The 23,002-nt window shown below is 40.0% G+C and overlaps 1 protein-coding gene across 11 annotated transcripts in view; it reads right to left on the bottom strand.

The window, feature by feature from the left end:
- Positions 1 to 23,002, bottom strand: part of MYO9A (myosin IXA) — a 193,809-nt gene that overhangs the window by 104,046 nt on the left and 66,761 nt on the right. For 10 of the 11 annotated variants that reach the window (XM_082769071.1, XM_082769067.1, XM_082769077.1 and 7 more), the window contains exons 3-8: positions 18,649 to 18,743; positions 14,877 to 14,939; positions 12,335 to 12,434; positions 9,542 to 9,598; positions 5,296 to 5,393; positions 2,515 to 2,641 (exon numbers count right to left, since the gene is read on the bottom strand). In XM_082769071.1, coding sequence (XP_082625197.1) covers positions 2,515 to 2,641; positions 5,296 to 5,393; positions 9,542 to 9,598; positions 12,335 to 12,434; positions 14,877 to 14,939; positions 18,649 to 18,743 — 540 coding nt within the window. The remainder of the gene's footprint in view (positions 1 to 2,514; positions 2,642 to 5,295; positions 5,394 to 9,541; positions 9,599 to 12,334; positions 12,435 to 14,876; positions 14,940 to 18,648; positions 18,744 to 23,002) is intronic. The other variant, XM_082769076.1, reaches the window with a different exon arrangement.

Raw genomic sequence — 23,002 nt, 5'->3', positions numbered from 1 at the left:
TTTGTCAACTATTAATTTTCTTCTGAGATGATTTTTCGGTCTTGGTAAGTAATAGCAAGACCTAGGGAAGGAATTAGAAACTTTTTAAAGCCAATTCATATTTTTAGCAACAATGGCATGAAAAGCAGAACTGTATACTTTTCAGTGACCACAAAATAAATAAGTAAAATTAATTACCCAAATGAGACAAAAATACAAAGTGTCAAATTGTTTCAACCAATATTTTTGGTCTCTGGCTAAGATTTCAACCACACTTAATTTGGACAGTTTTAAGTAGCTAAGTGCAATGTAATAATGCCTCATCTGTCTGAACCCTTTAGTCCTCCCTTTGGTCAAAATTGAATAAACATTACAAAAGATTTATTCAGGTCTGCAAATGCAGAGCATTTCAGAAACAAATCAGCTTCTTAAAAGGCGTTTGCTGCCTTTATTTTGGCTGATCGGGGAGTGGGTCTATCAGAAATCTTACACCTGCGGGCAACATCTGCAGTTCCATCCAAATAAATGCAGCTTAAAGAACAAGCAACACTTATCCAAACACAGCAGCACCATTCACAAACCATACCTGAGATCTGCACCGCCGTTACCTAATTAACGAGCTTTTCATACTGTATAGGATTGGTCTGCTCGCAAAAGACTTACCAAGAGCAACAGAAAGAGATCATTTTGCTTAGCTACACCAGATTCTAGTGCTTTTTCAAAATAGTAATGTTTATATATGTATGTATGTACATATGTATATTTTCTACAAATTGTTGACACTATCTGCAAGTGAGCATGGTGTCCATACCTGTGCTGTACCGGAGCATGGCACTAAGCCACCATTGGATCTGTATGCCTCAACTGATGCATAATTTCAAATGCACACGTGCAAAAAATACGCTAATACCTTACAGCACACAGATGTTGCAAAAGAATTTGTTTGCAGAAGAAAGCCAGGGCAAAGACCCAAAGCCTGGAACTTCTTCAGATCTCTAAGTCACTCTCTTATTCAAAGCTTTTTTAAAAAATGATTACTTCTTAAATGACTTGGCACTCGTGCTACGACTTGATATGGCCATTTTTAACAGGGTCAGATCAACAACATTCTAGTCCAAACTCATATTTTCCTTCTGTTTATTTCTGCAGTCTGAAGTCCAAAATGCAAAGAGCATCCAGCTGCTTATACCCATACTTTACAGAAGCTTTCCCCTCCCTAAATTCAGAGCATTAATGAAGTGCTATGAAAATCTGAAAGCCAACTCCCAAGAGTTCAATGAGTAAGATAGCACAACAGCTGTTTAAGGGAAGGAATGAGAGAGCGTCACATGTGCACGAAAGGACAAGTTATCTTCTGACAGGAATATAAAATTAGCAGAAGTTAACCTTCCACACTGTCCAGCAAGTTTTGAGAAGGACCAAGGAAATCTAAGACAGTTGGAATTAGAGTGCTTTCCTCTGTTTCAGCAAGTTTGGATACGATGGGAATTGGTCAGGTGAGATGTGACAAGGACAATAACAAAAGAGCAGAGATTGTACAGTTGTTTTAACCAACTACAAGGATAACATTTCAGGATCACTTAGAGCTGCAAGTGACTTAGATGGCAAGGATTGCTTCTGGCCATCTGTATCCACATCAAGAGGTTTTGCCCATTGCTCTTGAACATGGAAAGCAAGCACAGGACAACTTGGCTCGCTGCAGTAAAAACTCCTGAGCAAATAATGCCACAATTTCATAACCTGCACAAGCTAACAGGGCAGTCTGGTTAAGAACTTCTGCACTGACCTGCATAACTGGATATGGCCCAGGGCCATCAAGGCTGAGACACTGAAACCTGTCCCAAATGATACTGGTACAACAGTCATCCGCAGAGAACAAAATCCTCTTTGTAAAGGCTCTTACACAGTAAAACAGCAGATAGCATCATCAGGCTCAAAACAGAATTAGATAAATGCACGGATAGTAAGTCCATAAATGGATACTACAGGAAGCAGACTGAGATGCACCCTCCAGCAAGTCTACCACAACCTTTGTGGATGCTGGCAGAGTAACAAGAGACTGCAAAATGCATTGAGTTCACTCAGAATCTCCTATTGCCACTACCTGTAACAGAAGAGTGGGTCTTAAAATTGCTCCACTTTCTTGAATTGTTTCTAACAGAAATACTGGAACAGATTTCAGGAGCATTGGGGAATTCTGGTGAGGGAGCTGATGGTTGGCAATTAGAGAAAATAGCATGTTGAATGGCAGGTTTTTTTTCCACCTAAAACTGGCTTGCAATCTTCCAAATTTTAATCAAGGTAACACTATATTCAGTTAATTAAACAAGTGTATTGAAGCTGAAGATTAGGAAGAAAAAAACTTCACATGAAAAGCCTCATAAGAAAATCGTTGTAATGTCTCACTGGGAAACACAAACAGTCTACATTAACATAAGACAACTTACCATTCATTGTAACTGGAAACAAATTCTATTATAAAATAAAGGTAGTTCATTAAGCGTGAAAGTTACAGGGCAGAAAGCAAAGACTTACCTCCAACAGGTCCGACACGATAGGCAGTATTTCAGGGTTACAAATATCGATGGAATCATCCCGATAGGTCTTCTTTTTATAACGGATGTTTCCCAGATGTAGTATTGCAGACAAGAGAGAAAAAATTCTAAAGAAAATAGAGAGATCTCATTTTCATTTTTTTTTCCTTTCTTTTTTTCTTAAAGCTAATGAAAAAGCAAACCACATGTTCAATGCCAAAATTGGTTGCAAAACTTTTTCAAATATTTATCAGGATCCCATCACCATGAAAGCTGAAAAGCTACAAAAACACTTCCAAATTCTGTTTAAAAGAATGCAGCACTTCTCAGTCCACGACTTGTACAAAATATCCTGCCCTTTCCACAATCCCTTCAGTTCCCAGACATCCAAGTGCCATCTTCATATTTGACTCATCCTCTAATTTTTAGTTTGAAGCAGTTTCTGTCCCAAATCTCCAAGTGTTTCTTAAAAATGATGCTCAAAATAAGCATCCACTTTGTAATTTTTTTCCATTTAGTCAAGTACTAAACTTGCATCAGTACAGCCTTCTTGAGAAGTATTCTGCAAAATCATTCAGGTCACCTAATTCTCAGCCTGAAGTTCAACACATTAAACCCACGGTTACAAAATGGCACCCTATATGAACTACAAAATGAAATCATCAGGATGAATGATGGCTGACTTCAGCTATATACTCCATTTGTCCCTCATTCTACACACTCTGGGGAGCTAAAAATGATTAAAATTGAACTTGATTCCTAGCCATGTCACCAGTGTGTCTGGACAACACAACTTCACCACTCCAAGCCTGTCCTTCATTATCTCTAAAATGGGGATACTGATTCCTCATCATGAATTACTTGAATGCCTTTATAAACAATTTTCTTCTGTAGCTGTTTCCACAAAGGTGAAAGCCCATGCTTTGCTATAAACAATCACTTCAGAAAGTAATAACAGCACTTAAAATGCCCTTCCCTTTTTTGCTCAGCTGGAGGTGGTTACTTTTTCTTGTTGAAGTTGCACAATGCCAAGTAGAACAGATTTGCTCATACAGCGAAGAATCTGCCACATTTTTTTTTAAGAGAGGCAGACATGCTTTTGACAACACGCACTAGCAGAAATACAAGAACTTGTCCACCAAGTAAAGTTATTGCACAGTAAATCAAAATGACATCCTACTCCATTCAGTCCAGACACTTACGGATTGCTTTACTCTGCCAATTAAAGTACCTTGCCGTACTGCAACCCTGCACTGTAAGCAGGCTTTAGAAAATCCTTGTCACTGAAACCTGATTCTTGCTGCATAACAAGTCACCTGGGGCAGAATACAGGAAGCAATTTGGTTCTGCGCTACTAGCTCCTTGCTGCTGCAGTATCTGCAAAGCAGCTTTGTCTCAAGTGGGATGCAGTGGCATTTGCTCATGGAGTGAAGATGCGTGATGCTTGCAGGAGAACGTGAGCATGTGCTTGGTGCAAAGCAGACACACGTGAAGAATAAGGATCTATACTGACATATACCCTATTCATAGTAAAAACATGTATATTTGGCTTATCTATTTGTGTGGAATGTATAGAGAAAAAGCAGTATTGATTTCAGAATTAATTTGTTATGCTTGGGATGAACTTAGAAAAATGATTTTTGGGTAGGTGAAATAAGTTCTTATTGGATCAAAATGCAGGACAATGTCTCACACTTAAGGGCTTATAGCTGGCTCAGACACGTGTTAAAAGGAAAGAAAAACAATGCTTAAAAAAGGAGGGATGTAATCCACCCAATTGCAAAATAATGCTAGCTGTTAGCATCTTAAATGTCATCTACCCAAGGGTTTCAAGTGCCATTAGCACAAAGCAGTAATTCCTTGTTCCCACATAAACCTCCAGGATTTCCGATAAAGGAACAAGGTTCATTAAATTACCATTTGAACATTTTTACCTAAAAAAGCACAAGCTTTCTCACTGTGTTCCAGCTACTGATTTGCCTTTCAGCAATACTTATGATGTCAAGAAAAAAAACAAACAACACAACACAACAAAATCACTGTAAGATCATTTTTCAATACCTATTTTTCTAAGCCTGTTCCTAACCTTAGTAACTTACTTGTCAAATTCATTCAAACCTACTTGAGACTTTGGAACAATGAAGTCAGTCAACGATTAACACAACAGGAATTACTTTGTGGTTTCAGTGAAGGACAATCTTCATGTAAAGCATGTAATTCCTTGCACTCAGTGGAAGACAGTATTGCAAGCCAACTACAAAAATCTAGGTTTTCAACTGGCACCTTCACTGTGTTGGTGAATGAAGGCCAATTGGAAATGAGCCCTCAAAACCAGCAGTTGCATGGAAGGGGATTAAGTGTGATGACTAATAATCCGGATTTCTAATTAAAACAGGATCTGAATTCATGACATGCAGAGTAAAGCATGACTATTCATGAACAGTACAAAATATATTTCCAGGTACCAACTTCCTGCCAACACTCATTTTACATAAAGAGTCATTAACTACACTAATGATGGGCATAGTTTGCTTATGCCTTTATATTTTGTTTACTCCTTTATTGTATGAATGGTCAAGCACCATTCTTCTTTCTCACCAGCCTGAAACATTATGCAGAGCAAAACAGTTATGTTAGCAAAAATTATGTGATTTTTTCTCACTATTTAGGGAGACTGTATTTACAGTAATATTATATACATATTTTATATTATCATATTATTTCAATTAATCAATATAATCTCTAATATGTTAATACATGTTAATATGGAAAAGAAACTCACTGTCTGCGAGTCTTGGGAAGAAACCCCACCATCTCCATGGCGAGTTGTAGACGCTCAAAGTCATGCTTCAAGTCCTCCCCTTCGACGGAAAAGCAGTCCTGTTGGGGTCAAAGAGAAAGATTAAGCATTGACACAAATTGAGGTCAGAACAGGTCCAGATGGCCAAGTCAGCACTTCATAAATATCATCCTGTGATTTCCAAGTCTTTTATCAGCAACTAGGACATTTCCAATCTGGCACTGGGAAAATGAGATATACAGGAGGCCCTGTTAACACGATGCAGACTAACGGTGGCTAATTACCCAACACCCACCCCCTCGGACACTGCTCTGAATCCTGTTCCTGAGAGAGAGCACAAATGCACAGCACCAGAGCAGACAGAGCAAGAAGCACATATGGGATGCAATTAAAATCCAGGATTAGCTCCAGTGGTAAGGCACAATTTTTCTTCTTAAATATTGGAAAACACGTTCACAATTTTAAATCAAATAATAAATAACAATAATCAAGCTGTCTAGAAGAATCAGTTTTTCAGTAGTCTCTGTATAAGCAAATCAGAGTTGTCATATTTAAAGTAGCACTACTTGGCAAGAGTTTTGGACAAAAAACATATAGAAAGGCTGTGAATTAACAACAATACGCTGTGCATTGTTAACATTTACAGGCAGTATATTCCACATTAAGTCCCGGTCCATTAAGAGTTCCTGTGAGTAAATGAGAAGAGTTCTGTTTTAAACTGCTTCGAAATAAAATGCATGTAATTCCATGTAATCAGTGAGTGAAATGCTGCATAATGAAGGAAAAGTTTCAAACATTTTATTCACTATTCTAAATGCTGCTGCATTTTCTTCGGGAATTTGAAGTCCACCACTTTTTATATCTCCCAGAGGCTAACACGCCATGGCTGAACACTTTAGCTATTCAGATTCTCCTCAAACTGATGGAAGTCACTGATGCTTTCAAAGAAATCAGATGACTTGCTGAATCCAAATAACACTGACCTACACCAATATTTAGAGAACATAGTGAAACTTACTCTCCTTAACTTAGTAAATGAACTAGCAATGCCAAGAACCTTTTGCAGGGTTTGACTCACCTTGGGTCCCCTTGGATTATTTATTATTCTCTCTCTTCATAGCCCAGATTTAATATTTTTCCCATTGCTAGCTACAGAAATCCCCGATCTCCAAGTAGGTTATTATGTATCACACAATATAGCGTTATCTTAAATATCAAAATATTTAGTAACACTTAAATAGAGATTCTCTACAAGTTAATCCAGGTGTATAATTTAAAAATTGCTGCTGCTGCTGTAGTGACAATGAATTAAAGCAGCTACATCCACGGTTTCTTTTGGTCATTTGTCTGTGAATCATCCTTACACCGTGAGCAAGCGTGCACAGACTTCTGCACAAACAGATCTGAAAATCTGTACTGAACAAAGCTACATGAATACAAAAGTGAACATCATTAAACAGATACCAAGTAGTCTTAAAATATGAAAATCATAAACGTAGAATATATAAAATTATTTTATCATATCAGTTTTGCATCTCACAATAGATGCAAAGCAGGCATTTTAAGCCTTACTGAGGTATCAGTGGTATGTTCTTCATCCCACTAGGTAGCATCAGTAAAGTGATAGCTACCAATTATAAAGAGACATTCTTATTTAAGATATTTATGCCAACATAGGAAATTCCTCAAACAGTAGTCCCGTCCCCTCAACTAAACACTCAAGAAGCTCAGAGCACTGCCATAAACCCAGATAACCAAAAATAAAATCTATTGTCAATCCTCAGGGGCAACAAGTCACTACTGCACTGCCTATTTAGAGATGTTGATGAACAGCAGAATCATTCTGTGTAATTTTTAAAACCATACCAACAATCAATGAACACAGAGTTTTAAAATAAACTAGAAAATACCATTTCTGCCTTTCTTAAGAAATACTCCTTAATGAGTGAACCTTTCATTTTTTGTTACAGGTTATTGAAATTTGCCCTCAACAGTAACAGATGTATAGGCTATTTGCACAATTTATTGAAAGGAGTGCTGTATTGACAACTACACTATATATCAGTAGGGACCAGCAATGGGATTATGTAAATCATACAATATCAGGATAAAACTGTTTTACTCCTAACTCAAACCTGGGCTGATTAGCATCCCTGGTCACTACAAATACACTGCAGATAACTTGGAGGAGTTTTCACCCTCACTAAGGCAGGACCTGGAGGCTGCAGAACAAAAAATGCCTTGCAAATTCTACAAATAAGGTCTTTTTAAAAATCTTTTTAAAGGGATAACAAGTGCCACTCCTACTGGCCATCCACATTCCCAGAAACAAATTCATTTTGTGGCATCATTCATCCAAAATTGAGTCACAAGACAACACTGAAATACCAGAGCAGACTCAAAAGTAGTACAATCTATGCCAAAGGCAATTTAATGAACAATTTACATAACAATTCCCAAACTCATTAATCTGTATGGAAAAGCTTTTTGGAAATTATCTACTTAAAAGCAGATGCACTTGATAGTATTCCAGGTCTGTGCTAGGTACTGTTTCCTAATGGATGATTTCATATATATATTATATATATATATATATATATATATATAAAATATACATACATATATATGTATATATATGTCTATATAGAGAGTGTGTGTGTGTCTGTATAAATACACATACCTATATATGAGTTTCACTGATATTAGGGCAGACAAATGTTACAAAATCTATGCCCACGTACCAAAATAGTTATTAACATTCTGCTGGTCCAATTAGTTTCCCAGAGTGTTCAACACTTCGAAACAGCTGTGAGTTCCCTGCTTACTGTCAAACTGAAGCAATCCCTGGATTTCCAGGAAACCCTTAAAGAAGATACAGAAGGGTTTCTTTATAAGCTGAAAGTGCACCAGGTAGAGCCCATTCCTTTTGCCACTAGTCCCTTGGAGGGAAAAGGCCAGAGGATGTTTAAGAGCAAATCTTCACTGAAGCCAAGACGTGATCTACCAGGAACATCATGGAAAACAACCCTGAGCAAATAAAATACCAGATCAACAGCCAAATTGTAAGGGCACACAGTTTTGCTATGCAAAATAAGGCAACAAACCTGGGGCTTGGTTTTCTTGGCGTTTCTCCAGTCGATTGTCCTAACCCACTCCTAAAGCAATTAAAGTCTTTGCAACTCATTACAGCATCTTGAGGCATACAGAGAAACATCCACTCTTTGCTCTCTGGTCTCATAGAGCCTCATAATGATGCTAATACAACATTTGACATTTTAAACCTCCGGAGGCCAGACTGCCTTCCCTTCCTCCTCTCCTAACGAAGGTTTGCATCTGAAGGCTTGCTGGCAATGTGCTGATTTAGCCTCAGAGAACCACAGCTCCTTACCAGATAACCTTTTCTTCCAGATACATTCACTGGGTTTGGCAACCATTAAGTGAACGGCAAAATTAGCACGGACAACATGCAGCTGGTTGAAAACATGCTTTCTGGTGCAAGACACAACCGACACAGACCATCACGGGGACACAGCTGCAGGCCACACAAACCCAAAGCACACCACTGACCAAAGCCACCGCCTCTGCCTTAGATGCAAAAGAGGAGCTGAGGAAGGTAAGAAGCATCATGGTCCCTTTTTTGGGTAGATCCATATGGAAAGGACACCAGAACTATTTTAGGAGAAGAAATTGTTTGCATTCTCAGTAATAGCAGTATTTGATTGTCCCACAGATGGCTGAAGGGTGCTTTTGGTTTTGTTGTCTTTTTCCTGGAAGCTGGATGGCAGATAGGCTGCAACAATCACCATAAGTTGACGCTAAACAGGCCATCTCTTAGTGCTTCCAGAGGCTGATTTGCAGTTGTATCAGGAAGCAATTACACTTCTCACAATGCTTCCACATCACAAATTACTATGTGATGACCAATTTACACGAAACAATGTGTATTATATATCAGGAAGGAACGACTGAAAACTAGGTGACCGAATCCAAACCAAGCTGCTGAAGAAGCTTTCCAGATGGAAGTAAGCAAAAAAGGGCAACAGAAAGAGCATCTATGTTGTCACCAGATAACACACAAGCAACACCACCATAGGGCAGGGGAAAGGGTCATTAACAGGTTAAATTTCATTTCATTTCTGCTCGTGGCTTGTTGCACCTCCCAAATTCAAGTGAGCAAAAGGAGCAGCCCTGCACCAGCGACACAGAAGACGCGTGTACTTGTACTGACCGGCTCAGAGTCATAGCAATACTCATCCCAGCTCTGTCTGAGGGGTTTCTTTGTCATCTGAAAGCAAGGCAGACCGAGTTAAGTAGCATTCGGACCAAACACGACACCCACCACCGGCTCTTCAGGCAGGGCAGCAATGGTGACCTCCCAAGTAAAATAATTGTTACTATTCTGTGCAGTCATTCCTGATCTTCTTTTTCAGCATGAAGTAAGATTTATAGTTCTTTCAAGGCCTGTGATGCTCTGATTTCTGCTCCCAGTGTTTTCAAGGTAGTGGGGATTTCTCAGGCTATCAGCTTAATGAACTTTTAAGAGAATTCAACTGCCACGGTTGGAAAAATCTTTGTTTTGCTGAGAGCAAAGAGGTATTCAAGCAGAGTTGATTTTTGTTTCCATTCTCAACCTCTCTCTAGACCTGTATACGTGCTGCAAAATTGAGTTCTTGGTTGAAAGCACTTTCTTTTTCTGAGTTTCTAACTTTTTCCTATCAGACAGTGATGAACTTGAAAGGCATCGCAGGAGCGCAGGACTTACACAGGCTCAGGACTTGGTGTTCCTGAGAGGGACACAGACACAGCACCGCAGCTCCTGTTGCAATTAAATATGGATCTAATATTGCAAATTACTAATTTCAGAATTGATAAATATGGATGTAGAACACAGAAAATATTTAGCAAATTGCAGGGTAGGACTCTTATCATTGGTATGAGACTGAGATGCCGTCCAAACTCGGGATATTTTAAGTAAATTTGATTTTAAAAAAACAAAAGTGAAAATATTTTTTGTCCAACCTGCTTCCTACATTTACAGATCAACAAAACGCTCCATTATTTCGCTGAAGGACCTGAATAGATTATTTCTCATATGAAATGGAAAATACATTTTTATTTTGCATAACAATGTGAGTTGAAGAACCTGAGAAAATAAAATAATGTTTGACTTGAGGATTGAGTCAGTCTTTGACTTAAGGGGCCTGATTCAGTATTTTATAGCTTTTAAATTTTAGTATTTAATTTTAGTTACACACTTATGCTCACTTCTGGGCTTGTTCTTTTCCCTCTCTAAAACGCAGGGATTTCCCTAGGACACATTCAAGAACTTACTGAGAATGCTCAAGGGTCATTTTACTACTTTTCCCTTATAGGTCTGCAGAGTTTCTCTCCCCATTCATCCATTACTACTTTTTCCTTCCTCCTCCTCATTTTCCTTTTTTCCTCTTTTCCTACAGGACACGGGAAGGCAGTTACTGCATTGTTGGGAATCCTAAATATAAAACAATGCACTGAACTCATCTTTAGGAGCCATTTTCTCATAGTTGTCAGTGTTACCTGATCTCCCTAACATGAATGCTAAATGCAGTAAAATGATTACAGAATACCCCAAAGCCCCAAATGTTACTACTCTCCATAAACTGTGTTCAAGTAAATCCAGAGCCTGCTTCCTTCATCTGCTGGATGTACCTCAGCATCCTCCTGCAGCCTTCGTGGCCCAGCAGAGTAATTTTGGTTAAAATAAACACTTAACAACCTAAAATATCACACTACTATCAGATCTACACACTATGCACCATGAAATTCATTACTATGCTTTAAATATTAATGACCTTAAACATTAAAATGCTACTAAATAAAGGGAAGGACTATAATTAAAAGCAATATTTTAGGCTAACACAGAACTACCGGATTGCCCAACAAAATCTGTGAATCTGACAAAACATTCCATCCAAATTATCTTGGCATTTTTTAGCTGAAAAACTGCAGCGCAGATGGTCGCAAAGAACACACCACGTTCTCCAACCTCTGCACTGCTTCCGAGCACAGGAGGCACAAACAGAGAGAGAGCAAAAGCGTTAAACTCTTAGTATGTTCTTCATTTGAGCAAATTTCCTGATCCTGCTAAGAGTTGGTGGTAGCCATTAATATCACAATATATTTTGGCTTTGATAGTCCACTTTAAAAATCCTTAAAAAGCCCTGGATAATTGAGATATATTACAGAGCTAAATTATATTTCTAGAAAGACTAAAGGTTATTTGCATTGCACACTGCATGTAAGTTGCTCTCCAACTTGTGGGCTAAATCAGTCTTTATTGCTAATCATGTCTCAAGTCCAAGAAAACGGCAATTAGAGTTAAAATCAACGTGTAACCTAAGTGCTGTTCCATGTCATCCTACGCCATTAATTATGTTTTTGAACAAAAAACAGTAAATTTCCTCTTTGCAAGCATCAATGCATATTAAACAACTGACGTAAATTACATTTTCTAAAGTTTGAAGTTAATTGGCCATTGGTAATACCTCACACATTTTTAATTCTGACATTTTCAATAGTTTTTATGTTTTTATATTAAGCTTCTTGTGTCATTAAATTCAAAGGCTCATGCAAACAGCCAGCCAAAATTAGGACTATCTTATTCAAGATACTACTTCTTAATGGTCTACTGGCATCACACATTTTTCTCTTTTCTTCTGCTCAGCAGACAGATGTTAATGACTAAACATTAATTCAGAGAACAGGTAGGTTATCACTGTTTCTCCCTTATATGCATTGTGTTTATAGTCATCTATTTAACATATCCCAGTTAGGGGACAGAAAATGGAAAACACCAATTTTTCCATACTATCAGGTGTTCAGATTGCCAACACTGATTAATTTCCAGTGTCGGACCACTGCCTATAGAGCACTGAGACAACCCATTTTCATTACTGCACACATTTTCTTCATTAGCATTAAGCTTCAGTGGTGGAAAAGACAAGACCATGTACTGCCAGCACTACTGGTAGAGTATTCCCACCTGGTTGAGGTAATGATATTCCTCAGGCTGCTTAAGATGAAATGCTGATCTCTCTTCCTCACTTGCTCCTGCCAGGAGGTAATAAAATACATGGTAGTTCCTGGTAACAAAGAAAAAAAGATGTTAAACATGAAAACAACCAGCAGCATTGAGTAGATAAACACACATAAACCTCATAACTTCATTTTCCAGCTTCTGAACTTGGACTTGTGTGCAAAGTTTTAATCCATAGATTGGGAGAAGTCCCATGTTTTTTAGCTAGTAGGGCAATTTTGAATGAAGTTAGAATTTTAGGGAATAGAACAGCAAAATAAGAAACTAAAAAATTCATAAATTTGGAAAGGATAACAACCGCTGAGTCCCATGTCACCAAAGCCCTCCAGATAAGAGACAAGCCCAATCTCCATCTCGTATTGGACTAATCTTGCTTTGATGCAGAAACAGATGAAAGCTTCAAAGACGATTTACAAAGATTTTTTTAGATCTAACATATAAATATACAATAAAGCCTTCTGCAATGACTGGAACGCTCGACACTGATGGTGGTTTAGGAATGGCCTGAGACCACTGTACATCGATGCAAAAGATTAAACCAATTAATGGAGAATTAGATCTGCCTTTCCGTCCAAGGACGCCCACTCTCCAAGAATATACTTAAAGAATTCCTAGCCGACATCGTCGTGTTTTCCTCCAGAAACATGTGCAATATTTATTGGAATCAAAACACTTTTGCAATGCAGAAATTATTACTTTTTAATACTTCATTGCCACAACAAAGTAATACTTTTGCAGTTGCAGTTCTGTATGACAGAATGGAAAAATCTTCAATTTTTATGGTTACTCAAATATTTGGAATACTTGAATTTTACTAAAAAAAACACAAGTGACACTCATCTGTTTTGCTTCAAAACAACTACGACATGGATTAATGCTAACAGCATAGCAGAATGTAAAACCACAACTTTGGTTTATGCCAGACATTTTCCAAGAGAAATCAAGTTAATAATTACAGCACCCAACAGCGCATTTATCAAGTCTGAGGCTGTGTGTGCCATCTAACTTTGGGACCAATCCATCAGCATTAGAGAAAACTTCCCGCACATCTATCCCAAAAGGGAAGCACAGACAGAAGTGCCAGTAGTTGAAAGACGACAAATGATGGAGAGTTAGAAGCAGCAAACTTATTACAATCAGAATAAACAGTTACTGAAGAGGACGTAGCAATTAATATGTTGCAATTAGGAAAGAATAATTTGCTTAAATTTGTTGTCTATATAATCTTAGCTTTTTCTAGAGGCCTTTCTGATGTTTTCAATCTGTTAAGAGCTATAAAATAGAATTAAAATGTCATCTTGTCCCCAAATTAGATATTAAGTAGTTTACAAGTTGTGCAAGAAAACAAATGGTATGTGATAATCCATATGACATTAATCATACAGACAATGGAAAATATAAGTCAAGGACTGTTAATAAAATAACAAAGTCTCTTTTCCCTGGGTAGTACATTCCTCCCTAAACAGGCAAGGAGACAGCAAAAACAGGCTTCTATGGCCAGACAGCATCTTAGGAAACAAAGCCTGAAACTAGACAGACTTCGGTGCCTGAGTCCAAAATTATGAATAAACACATGCATATAAATATAATAAAAAAACAGCAGAAGTAAACATAACAAAAATTGCAATGAATAGGATTTTTTTTTCAGTTTCAGATACACCTTCCCCATCACCCAGAGCACTACCAATGGTTCTAGGTACAGCATCCTCCATCTGCGTGGGGCTTCAAGGAGCACAAGTTCTAGGCCCTGAAGATGACCAAACTGGGGGGGTTGATGAATATTTAATGCAGGACCTGTCACGAGGATTGGTTTTACCCTTTAACCCCATGCAACCCAAAAACGTGCTGAAGGGCTGGAGCTTTCCAGCCCAGCAGCTAGGTGCCCGCAGGCTTGCTGGCTGGCACAATGCACCCCCCACTCTTTGCTGCCCCATCCCACGGGATGTTCCCTTTGGAAATGGGAGTGGCAAGTTTCCAACAGCCCTGGCTGCAGAGAGCAAAACACCTTTCCCCCTTGGCTGCTGTTCTGCTAGGCTACAACAGCAGACCCAGTGCCTGTAGCCATTTGAAAGATACAAATCCTGCTCAGTTATCTCAGCAAGTTTTTGGCAGCGTCCTTCCCTCCATGCACAGGTATTTGCTGCTTCACTGAGTCGTTATGGTATGTGTGACCACTGACGTGTGGTTTTTTTTTTTTTGTTTTGTTTTTTTGAATAAAAGACATGTTCAGGGGGCCAGCCCATGCGATGATACAATTTAGTGTCACCCACTCCGGACCCACACTAAGAGCTGTTGGAGTTTGGGCTTGTCTCCTCAAGCCAAGATGGTACAAAATGTAAACACGGACTTTATCCGTGAAGCACACGGCTAGAAGTGCGAAATCCCGATTCCCTGTGCCAGTTCAAACAGGGATTTAAGCCGTCTGCGCCATGCTATCAACACATTCAAGAGTCAAAGCCAAGCATGGAAGCAAAACACAGGCACCTACCGTTCGTTGTGCTCCTGGTACACGAGTCTGGACTTCTCCAGCAGATACTTTTCAACATAAGCACTGGAAGGAGAAATAAAAGCGTTATTCATTGACCCAATATTCAACTTAAATGAACACAGCTTTACTGGGACTTTTCAGTTTTAGTACACAAAAAAGTTTCAGCCTTGTTTCACTTAGTTATATAAATTTCTTCCTAGGCAGAACAAGCCCAATATTATGTTTGGCTTTTGAGGTTTTTTGGTTTGATACAAAGCCAAAACTAACTTGGATATGAAAAACATGATCTCAGACGAGTTAGCCTATGGGTAGGGAGTGCAGGGGGAAATTCTGACAGAAACTAAGAATCTCTGATACCTATTTAATCCAAAGCCAGCAAAATAAAATCGCTTGCAGACTGAAATTCATGCACAAATCCTACTTCAACAAGAAATACATCTGGATGCAGAAGTTTGCAAGATAAGATTTAGCTGCAGATTCATTACCCAAATTACCACCCCCTCTCCCACAACAGCCACTTCTCAACAAAAACCTGGGTTATTAACTTGTGGCTACGGTCAGAAAACAAACAACTGCAGAAGCTCCTTACTGGAGCTTACGTTTATCCTAACAGCCTCATAATGAACTTATTTCATCTACATATTAATACAAAGCTTTGCTAGCTGAAGCAAGCTTCGGCGTGTTCTCTGTTTGTTTGTTTGTTTTGTGTGCAATACCAACCAGTAACGATAGGGATTTAGAAACTGGAGCTATAATTGCCAATGGAGATGATGTAACACGAAACACAAAAGCAGAGGCTGGGCTTTTCCAGCTACCGGCTCGCAGCGCGGTGGCACCGACACGGGCAGCAAGGTGCAAGCCCAGAACCCAAGGAAGCTTGGACACGGTAGGACAACACGGTGCTCGCATCTCCACCTCTAATAGGGAGGATGTTACTGGGGGCTCAGTCCCTCTCCTCTGCCTTCATGGAAAAATCAGCCACGTGGTCGTGCCCAAAGGCATTCGATGACTCCTAGGGCAGGCAGCACTGAGGAGAGGCCACTGGAACAGGCACACCCTCGGGAGGCTCTTGCTGTGCAGGAAGAGTAAGGATGTGCAGACAGGCTGCAGCACAGCACCATTTTCCTGTGCATGCTGTGCACCACAGGTTTTTTTCTTGTTTATTCCCTGTGAGGAAGCTGACAAAAGCTATGGATATTCCTTGCCAAGAGGTTTCCTTTGCATCCCCCCTTCTAACCTTAAGCACGGGCTTGTGTTTCACCAAGTTTTCAAGGCAGGACATGAGGTTCCCTGTAGACTCAGGGAGTAGATGGGGTAACCCAGGAAGGTATCAGAGCGTCTGCTGTAGGATGAGTTGGATCGAGTCCACTGTTCCTGACGTTTAATCCCTTCCCCTGTGATTTCTGCTCTTACTATAGACCCAAAATAAAGTCTTATACAATAATTTAGGTTGGAAGGGTCCTCTGGAGGTCATCTGGTCCAACCCAGTATTTAAAGCAGGGCCAATTTTTTTTTTTTTTTTTTTTTTTTTTTTTGGTGGGATGGGGGGTAGATGCATGCAAATGCTGTTCTGATAAGATGTTTGCTCAGTGGGAAGGCCATAAAGAATACACGTCCAAGGAAAAAACTATGCCCCCTTATTTCAATAGGATAGTGAAAAGGAAAAGAACCTATGTATAAAACAGCAAACCCCCTCAAAATCTTTTCTATTTACTGCTGTCAATGATACAGAAACCGCCTTATCATTACTCACAGTTTTACCAGTAAAGAGTTTTTGAGAGTATGATTTCATGCAAAATATTCATTTAACCACGCTACAGAACCTGTACCTGGTATACCAGGTAATATCAACCGAAACTCGAGAATGAATTTCGCATACAAATACCACCATGCAAAATACCCAAGCACTGTGTTTGAAAGTGCTGCCTCTTGCTATTTGTGATACAGCCCCATGCTGCTGCACAAATTTAATTAAAATGTCTCCCATCTGGCTGTTCTGCAATTTTAAGGAGTATGTAAGATGTTGAGGCTTTTGATCATCTTAGGAGGACTGAACACGTTGCAACGACCTTCCTCCCAGTTCACTTATCACTGAACAGGACATAATAAATTCATAAAGCCTTATGGGAATGCACTTCAACGTAGCCATTGCTCATGCTCCACTGATTTCAAACGAATCTTCAAAGGCTTCATTTCGTGGGGTGGGGTTGGCTGCTACTACATCTCTCGGCTATTACATCTCTTAAGTTGAAATTCCCTTCAAGTTTGGGTCATTATCTGCATATAGTTTGTAATCAAATATCCAACTGCTATTTTCAGCCTATGAATGGAGCAAAATTCTGATTCGGTACTGCAAATTGCACTTACATTAACAAAACAAATTGCATGCACAAAATGGGGACAGAGCTGATTTGTGTAAGCACAGATTTTAAGCACACAGTCTGACAAATTTTAAAAGAGTGCTTGTGATCTTCCTCCTAAGATTATGGAAAAAAAAAATTACTGTCATAGGCCAGGAACAACTCACAGGTTGGTGTTTTTGTTTTGTTTTTTAAAGAAAAGGGAGAAAAATTGTCTTATTTTTTAGAACTGGAGCATACAAATGCAATGCTATTTGCAGGTAACTGCAAACCATCAATAGAGGCCACTACCAGAATGCTGGCACAGCACACCAAGACAATACATTGTTATGGCATTTGCCAGATTCTACCCTATGCTTCTGTTTAAGTAGGTATTAAAAAAAATTGAGGCTTATCCTTTTAAGATAACTGTTCACCAGAGTTAATAACAGAAGAAGAGAAAAGGAAAAGAACATCAGATTAGAAGTTGGATGAAAAAAACAGCTGCCTGACTGCAAAGTACGCAGAGTACCCAAGCTCATTTGAAAAATTAATGGCATCTATTTGTGTGATACTGTTCTGCTGGAAAGTAAGAAAGAAAAAAATTTAAAAGCCATTCTCTACAATAACAACAAAGTCTCAGCAAGAGATCTCTTAGCTAGCTGCAAAAATTACCCAGCCCCTGGAATGCCACATCTACTCTTCACTTCTCCAACTGAGTTAATTAACCCAGCCAAAAAGCAGAGTTAAGGCAGCACTGCTCTCTTAGAGCTAGTTTGAGTTGCTTCATAATGCGCTGACACCCTTAGGAGACACCAAAGAGAAATCTGGGTCCAGGTCTGCCACCCAGAAGCCTTCATCCAGCTGCAGCTTTGGGAAGCAGCAACAACACTGGAAATAAATCCCGTGATGGTAGAGTAGAAAAACACGATGGAGACAAGCATCTCTTTGCAACAGCCCACGGAAAAAGATGCCCTAACTGGTCATGGGTTTGGTTCAAGAGGCACTTCAGGGTAGAGACAGAAGCATATGGAGAATTAGACCGCGATGCTAAGTAGTCTGGCTCCATCTTCTCCGTAACACCCAGCAGGCAGCTGGGAGGATTAAATCCCCCTTGGCTTTCTCTTCTGGCGACTGCACCCAGCCTCTTCCTGCCCATCATATGCTCCAGCCCCCCAGCCCATCCTCATGGCCCACCCTAGCTAAAACAATCCCCTTCCTGCCTTGCTGGCAGAAAACTTTTCTTCTTCTTTGGAAGAAAAATTCCATTTTGGCTTAATTACAAAGTTAACACCATGATTAATGAGATCTGGACTGGCTTAAAGCCAGCTCAGGTGTATTCATACTTTAATGTGCAGCATAGGTACGCCAACATTTTCATAACATTTAAATATGCTAAAAAAATATACGCGTTGAATCCGATTTCCGCTTACCCTCGCACGGTGCCCGTCTCCTGATAATTCACTTGAATAAATTTGCCGAAGCGACTTGAGTTGTTGTTATGAGCAGTTTTTGCATTTCCAAAAGCCTGTTAAAAGAAAGAGATACCATCAGGACATTTGAAAAGCCACCACCTTTCTTTATTTATACACTCATCGCTAACAACTGACTTTCCAGATTTTGCTGTCATCGTATCATTAATAAAAAACACACGGCAAAAGTTAGTTGAATGGGCTACAACAAAATAATATGATGAGCTTCTGGGGACCACATTCGTTTTCAGTTTGGGATTCATGAAGGACAGATAAACACTCTTTAAAAGTAAAGCACAGCTATACATGAGATTTAATATTTGAAGTTATTATATTCTATATTAAGATTATACTTTATTCATTTAAATAGATATAAAAGTACGCTGCTCCAACAAGACTAACTTTAATGAGCTAAAGGAAGCTGCTTTTTAATTATATATGGAATTAGGGGAGAACACTTTGAAGGCTTCTCAGATGTTCGACAACGTTGTATGTAACACCGACAGTGCCTATAGTATCCTCAGTATTTCAGACACTGTCGCTTCGATTTGTCGCCGCTGTTTTTCCAAAATTGAAATGCTTTTAAGACTTTATGACACAAAGCTTTCATTAAAACCCTGCCTTACTGAGGCATCTAATACAGACTCATTTACCATTGGTTAAAAGAAAGCCCTAACCACAAGAGCTGTTGGAAACCCATAAGAGCTGCATCTCAAACTAGCTTAATTGAGAACTGGTATTTGCAATTGTGCCTAAATCACTTTAATAATCTGGCCCATGGTGACAGAAACTGTCATGCTGCCAGGTACAATTAATGCTTCGTTTATTACATCGGTTTTGGTAATAATTCACCTCTACTCCCAAACCAAACCTATTTAAGGCAGTTATACGCAGAGTAATTCTGGGAGTTGTGTATGTACATTGACTCACAGACACATTTTGTGCTGATGTTCAACATCAGCGTTCAGCTCCGAGCTCCCAGCAGATTTATTTCCTACTCAGCTATTTATTAGAAAAGATTAAAAAGGCTTTACATCTATAATCCCAACCTTCTCAAATGACCTTTGCAGGTTTTATTTTGCATCTAAAAGATAAAAAAAAGAAAGGCTAAACGAAAGGAAAGGCACTCCCTGAAGGTACTCGCCCCCTCCCGTGCATCGTGGGCTCCCCATCAGCGGGACGCAGTGGAGCAGCTCCGGGCCGCAGAGATTTGGGTGCCCGGAACGGTGTAACCATTTTCCTCAAGTGGCACCAATAATCATGCACAGTGTTACATCCCAGCCCCAGAACTGCAGGTTTGCTAGCATAATGGTGACGGACCTCCCCCCCCCCCGCCCCGTCTGAATACACACATTTGTTTCAGCTCATGCTGTTGCACATGAATTTGCCTCGGTTGACTAAAACAAGTTCTGCAATAGCAGAAACCTGCCAAACGAGCAGCTGATGGCTGTGCTTGCACAGAGAGGCTGGTTTCATAACACTAATGAGTGTTCCCATGCACAGGTCTCCAACCTTTTCAGGCTTTACATACTTTGTTTTCTGATTTTTTCCCCCACATCACTGCTGCACATAGGGGCTTTTCCCCCCAGCATCCTCTCCTGCAAGGGCCCTGAAACCCTCCTCATGCCCTCAAAACCTCCTCCTGGCCACTGAAACTCAGGCATCTGCTTCTCCAGAATGTGCATGTTCAGATTAAAAGTCTCAAGCTATTTCAGTGTTGTCAAAGGATTTACCTGTCCCTTGCAGGTGTTTCAGCTGAACGGCTCAGCGAGCACACACAGCAGTGTTTAAGCAGAATACAGTGATATTCAACACAACAATATTAAAAGGGTTTTCTGGTTCATCTCCCTTTGCTATAGCACAAGGAAATGGCCCAAGGGGAGAAGCAAGTCTGTTTATTGGGATTTCTTTGAGCAGAGAATAAAACAGAGAAAGCTTCCCACCAGCTGCAATGCTTCCTCCTTGAGCGGGCACAGAACCTGAGGCGATCACAGCCCCACCTCCATGCAGCAGGGCTTCTACCTCAAGGTGATGTAGTATCAGCAAATTCTCAAATCCCCTCGCTTCCCAACAGGGTGGATTTCTTTTATTTCTGTTAAAACAGATTCAGGATAAACTGTGTCGAATGTGTGAGTGGGAAACGGCAGGATTCCTTTTTTTTTTTTTTTTTTTTTTTTTTATGAGGAATAGGTTTCATGGCTTTTTCTGGATTAATATGCCAAATCACGTTATATTTTATAACCCAAAAGCCCACAGAAATCGTAAGCCATAGTATCTCTCTTTCAGGGATTTTCTGTATTCCTTGCGTAAATGAGAAAGCTCTCTGCATCCTGCCTTGTTAAAGCTGAAGCTTACTCTATGGCATAGGCATGCTGGTAAGGGGCCAGTAAGTAGCTCAAGACATGTCTGATGTTTAACTTGAGACAACTTAATACGTTTTTGTCAGTTTTACTCACCGCATTTCTTTAACGGAACTAGCAGATTAAAAAAAAAGCATGATTAATTCAATTTATGCACGTCTAGTCTACATATGCTTGAACAACACCCTACGTTCTTCTGCAGCCAGCGATGATGGGGCACAACATTGTTCAGCCTCGGAAAACAGAGAATGAGTTACAACTGCTTCACTAAAATTAGGTTCTGTTCACATTATTTCACTTCTCTAACCCGTCAATTCCAAGCTGTTCGACACTCAGCGGAAAAACTCAGTAACAGCATTCCTCAAATTCTTGGGGAGACCAAAGCTTGTCCTGGCCGGAGCTCAACACTCTGAAGGAAACGAATTCAATACGCTCCTCTGTGCGAGCAACGCGTCCGTCTGGAGCGGCCGCGGGGGCTCCAACGGCTCGGCAAACGCAGAGGAGCGGACAGCCCCATTCCTGGTACCTCCTACAGCACTTCTGCACAAAGAGATGCTTATCGTGGACCAGGCTGGGAGCTGAACGTTTGCACCACAGGCTAATTCACCAGGCAATATTGTTGGCGATGAAGACTCAAAAATGAGCTGTGTTCCTGAAATTGTGCAACTGCGTCTGATTGAATCTCAAAACCTCCTTGTTCAGCTATAATCTGCTCCGTCACCTTCAGGAACGCTCAGCGTTTGCTCATTCATGGGGCCCAGGAGGCAGGAAAAAAACCACTAACGTTTTCATGGCTCAGTACCTGCCCTCCCTCCTCTCCTGATCCCCAGTGCTTACGGTCTCTTCATATTGGACTTGATACCAGTGCAATCTGGAACGTTGATCCGGAATAAGGACCATCTCCAGGTCTTTCCTGAAATAAATTTGTTTTCCAAACCCCTTGCTCTTGCCTTGCTCTTCTGTAATGACAGTAACAGGGCATTTTATAGGTAATTCTAGCTGAATATCACCCCTGCATAGAGTAAGAGCTTCCGCAGAGCAGAGCGGGTAGGAAGGTATATGCCTTGGGTATTTAAGGTCCCTTTTTTTGCACAGCCCTTTGCAGATGAGCCTCCAGCACTCAGCTCTATTTTTGATGCTGCTGCCCTTACAGTGAAAACTAAACAAATCCAGCATTTTATCTTTGTTATTTAGAGCTATGTATTAACAGGCACGAGTTTGAAAATGCCCAACATGCACAGCATGGCAGAGACTATGAAATTGGTACAGAGATTCAAGAATAAAGTCTCTGAGTAAAGCAGGACTGCTTGTAGCTACTGCGTAAGCCAGGAGGAAACTCAAAGTGTCGGCATAATGAAACCCAAGACTGAACTTAGACCACCGAGCATGACGTCTGTTGTCACAGCCACATGTTTAAATCTCCACATACATCAGTGCTGTTAAAGCACAGCAGCAAGGTGACGAGTCCGCCTGACCAGGTGCCCAAAGAGCCCAAGCCCTAAGACATGGGGAATGCAGTGAAGAGGGGAAAAAAAGGTGAAATTGGAAAAGCCTATTTGCTATCAAATAGGTTCAGCAAAGGACAGAGCTAGAAGGAGGTGGACAGGAAAAAAGCTGCGCAATGCTAGGGACACTTATTTCAAAGAAAGCCTCCATAAAACTTAATTAAAAACCATGACGGAACAAAGACTGTGTTATTAAAATATATATATCATTAATACTGAGTTTGCTGGCCTGTAACAATAGCTACTGAGCACAATAAAACAAGCACATCATCACAAAAAGTGATTAATAGCAGGAAGTTCCCTTTGCAAAGCAAGTCAACTAACTTCTATGCAGGAAAGAACAGCCCACAGGAAAAAAAAAAACGCATCTTTACATTTTACCATGCTGCTAACACTGCTATGTCTGTGTGAGCTCCACACAGAGCGCTCACGGAGTTTTTAACTTAGCCT

This window comes from Aythya marila (genome assembly GCF_965140915.1).
Source record: "Aythya marila genome assembly, chromosome: 11".
In the NCBI taxonomy this organism is placed as follows: domain Eukaryota; kingdom Metazoa; phylum Chordata; class Aves; order Anseriformes; family Anatidae; genus Aythya; species Aythya marila.
The sequence above is the reverse complement of the archived record's forward strand: the minus strand, read 5'-3'. Positions and strand labels throughout refer to the sequence as shown.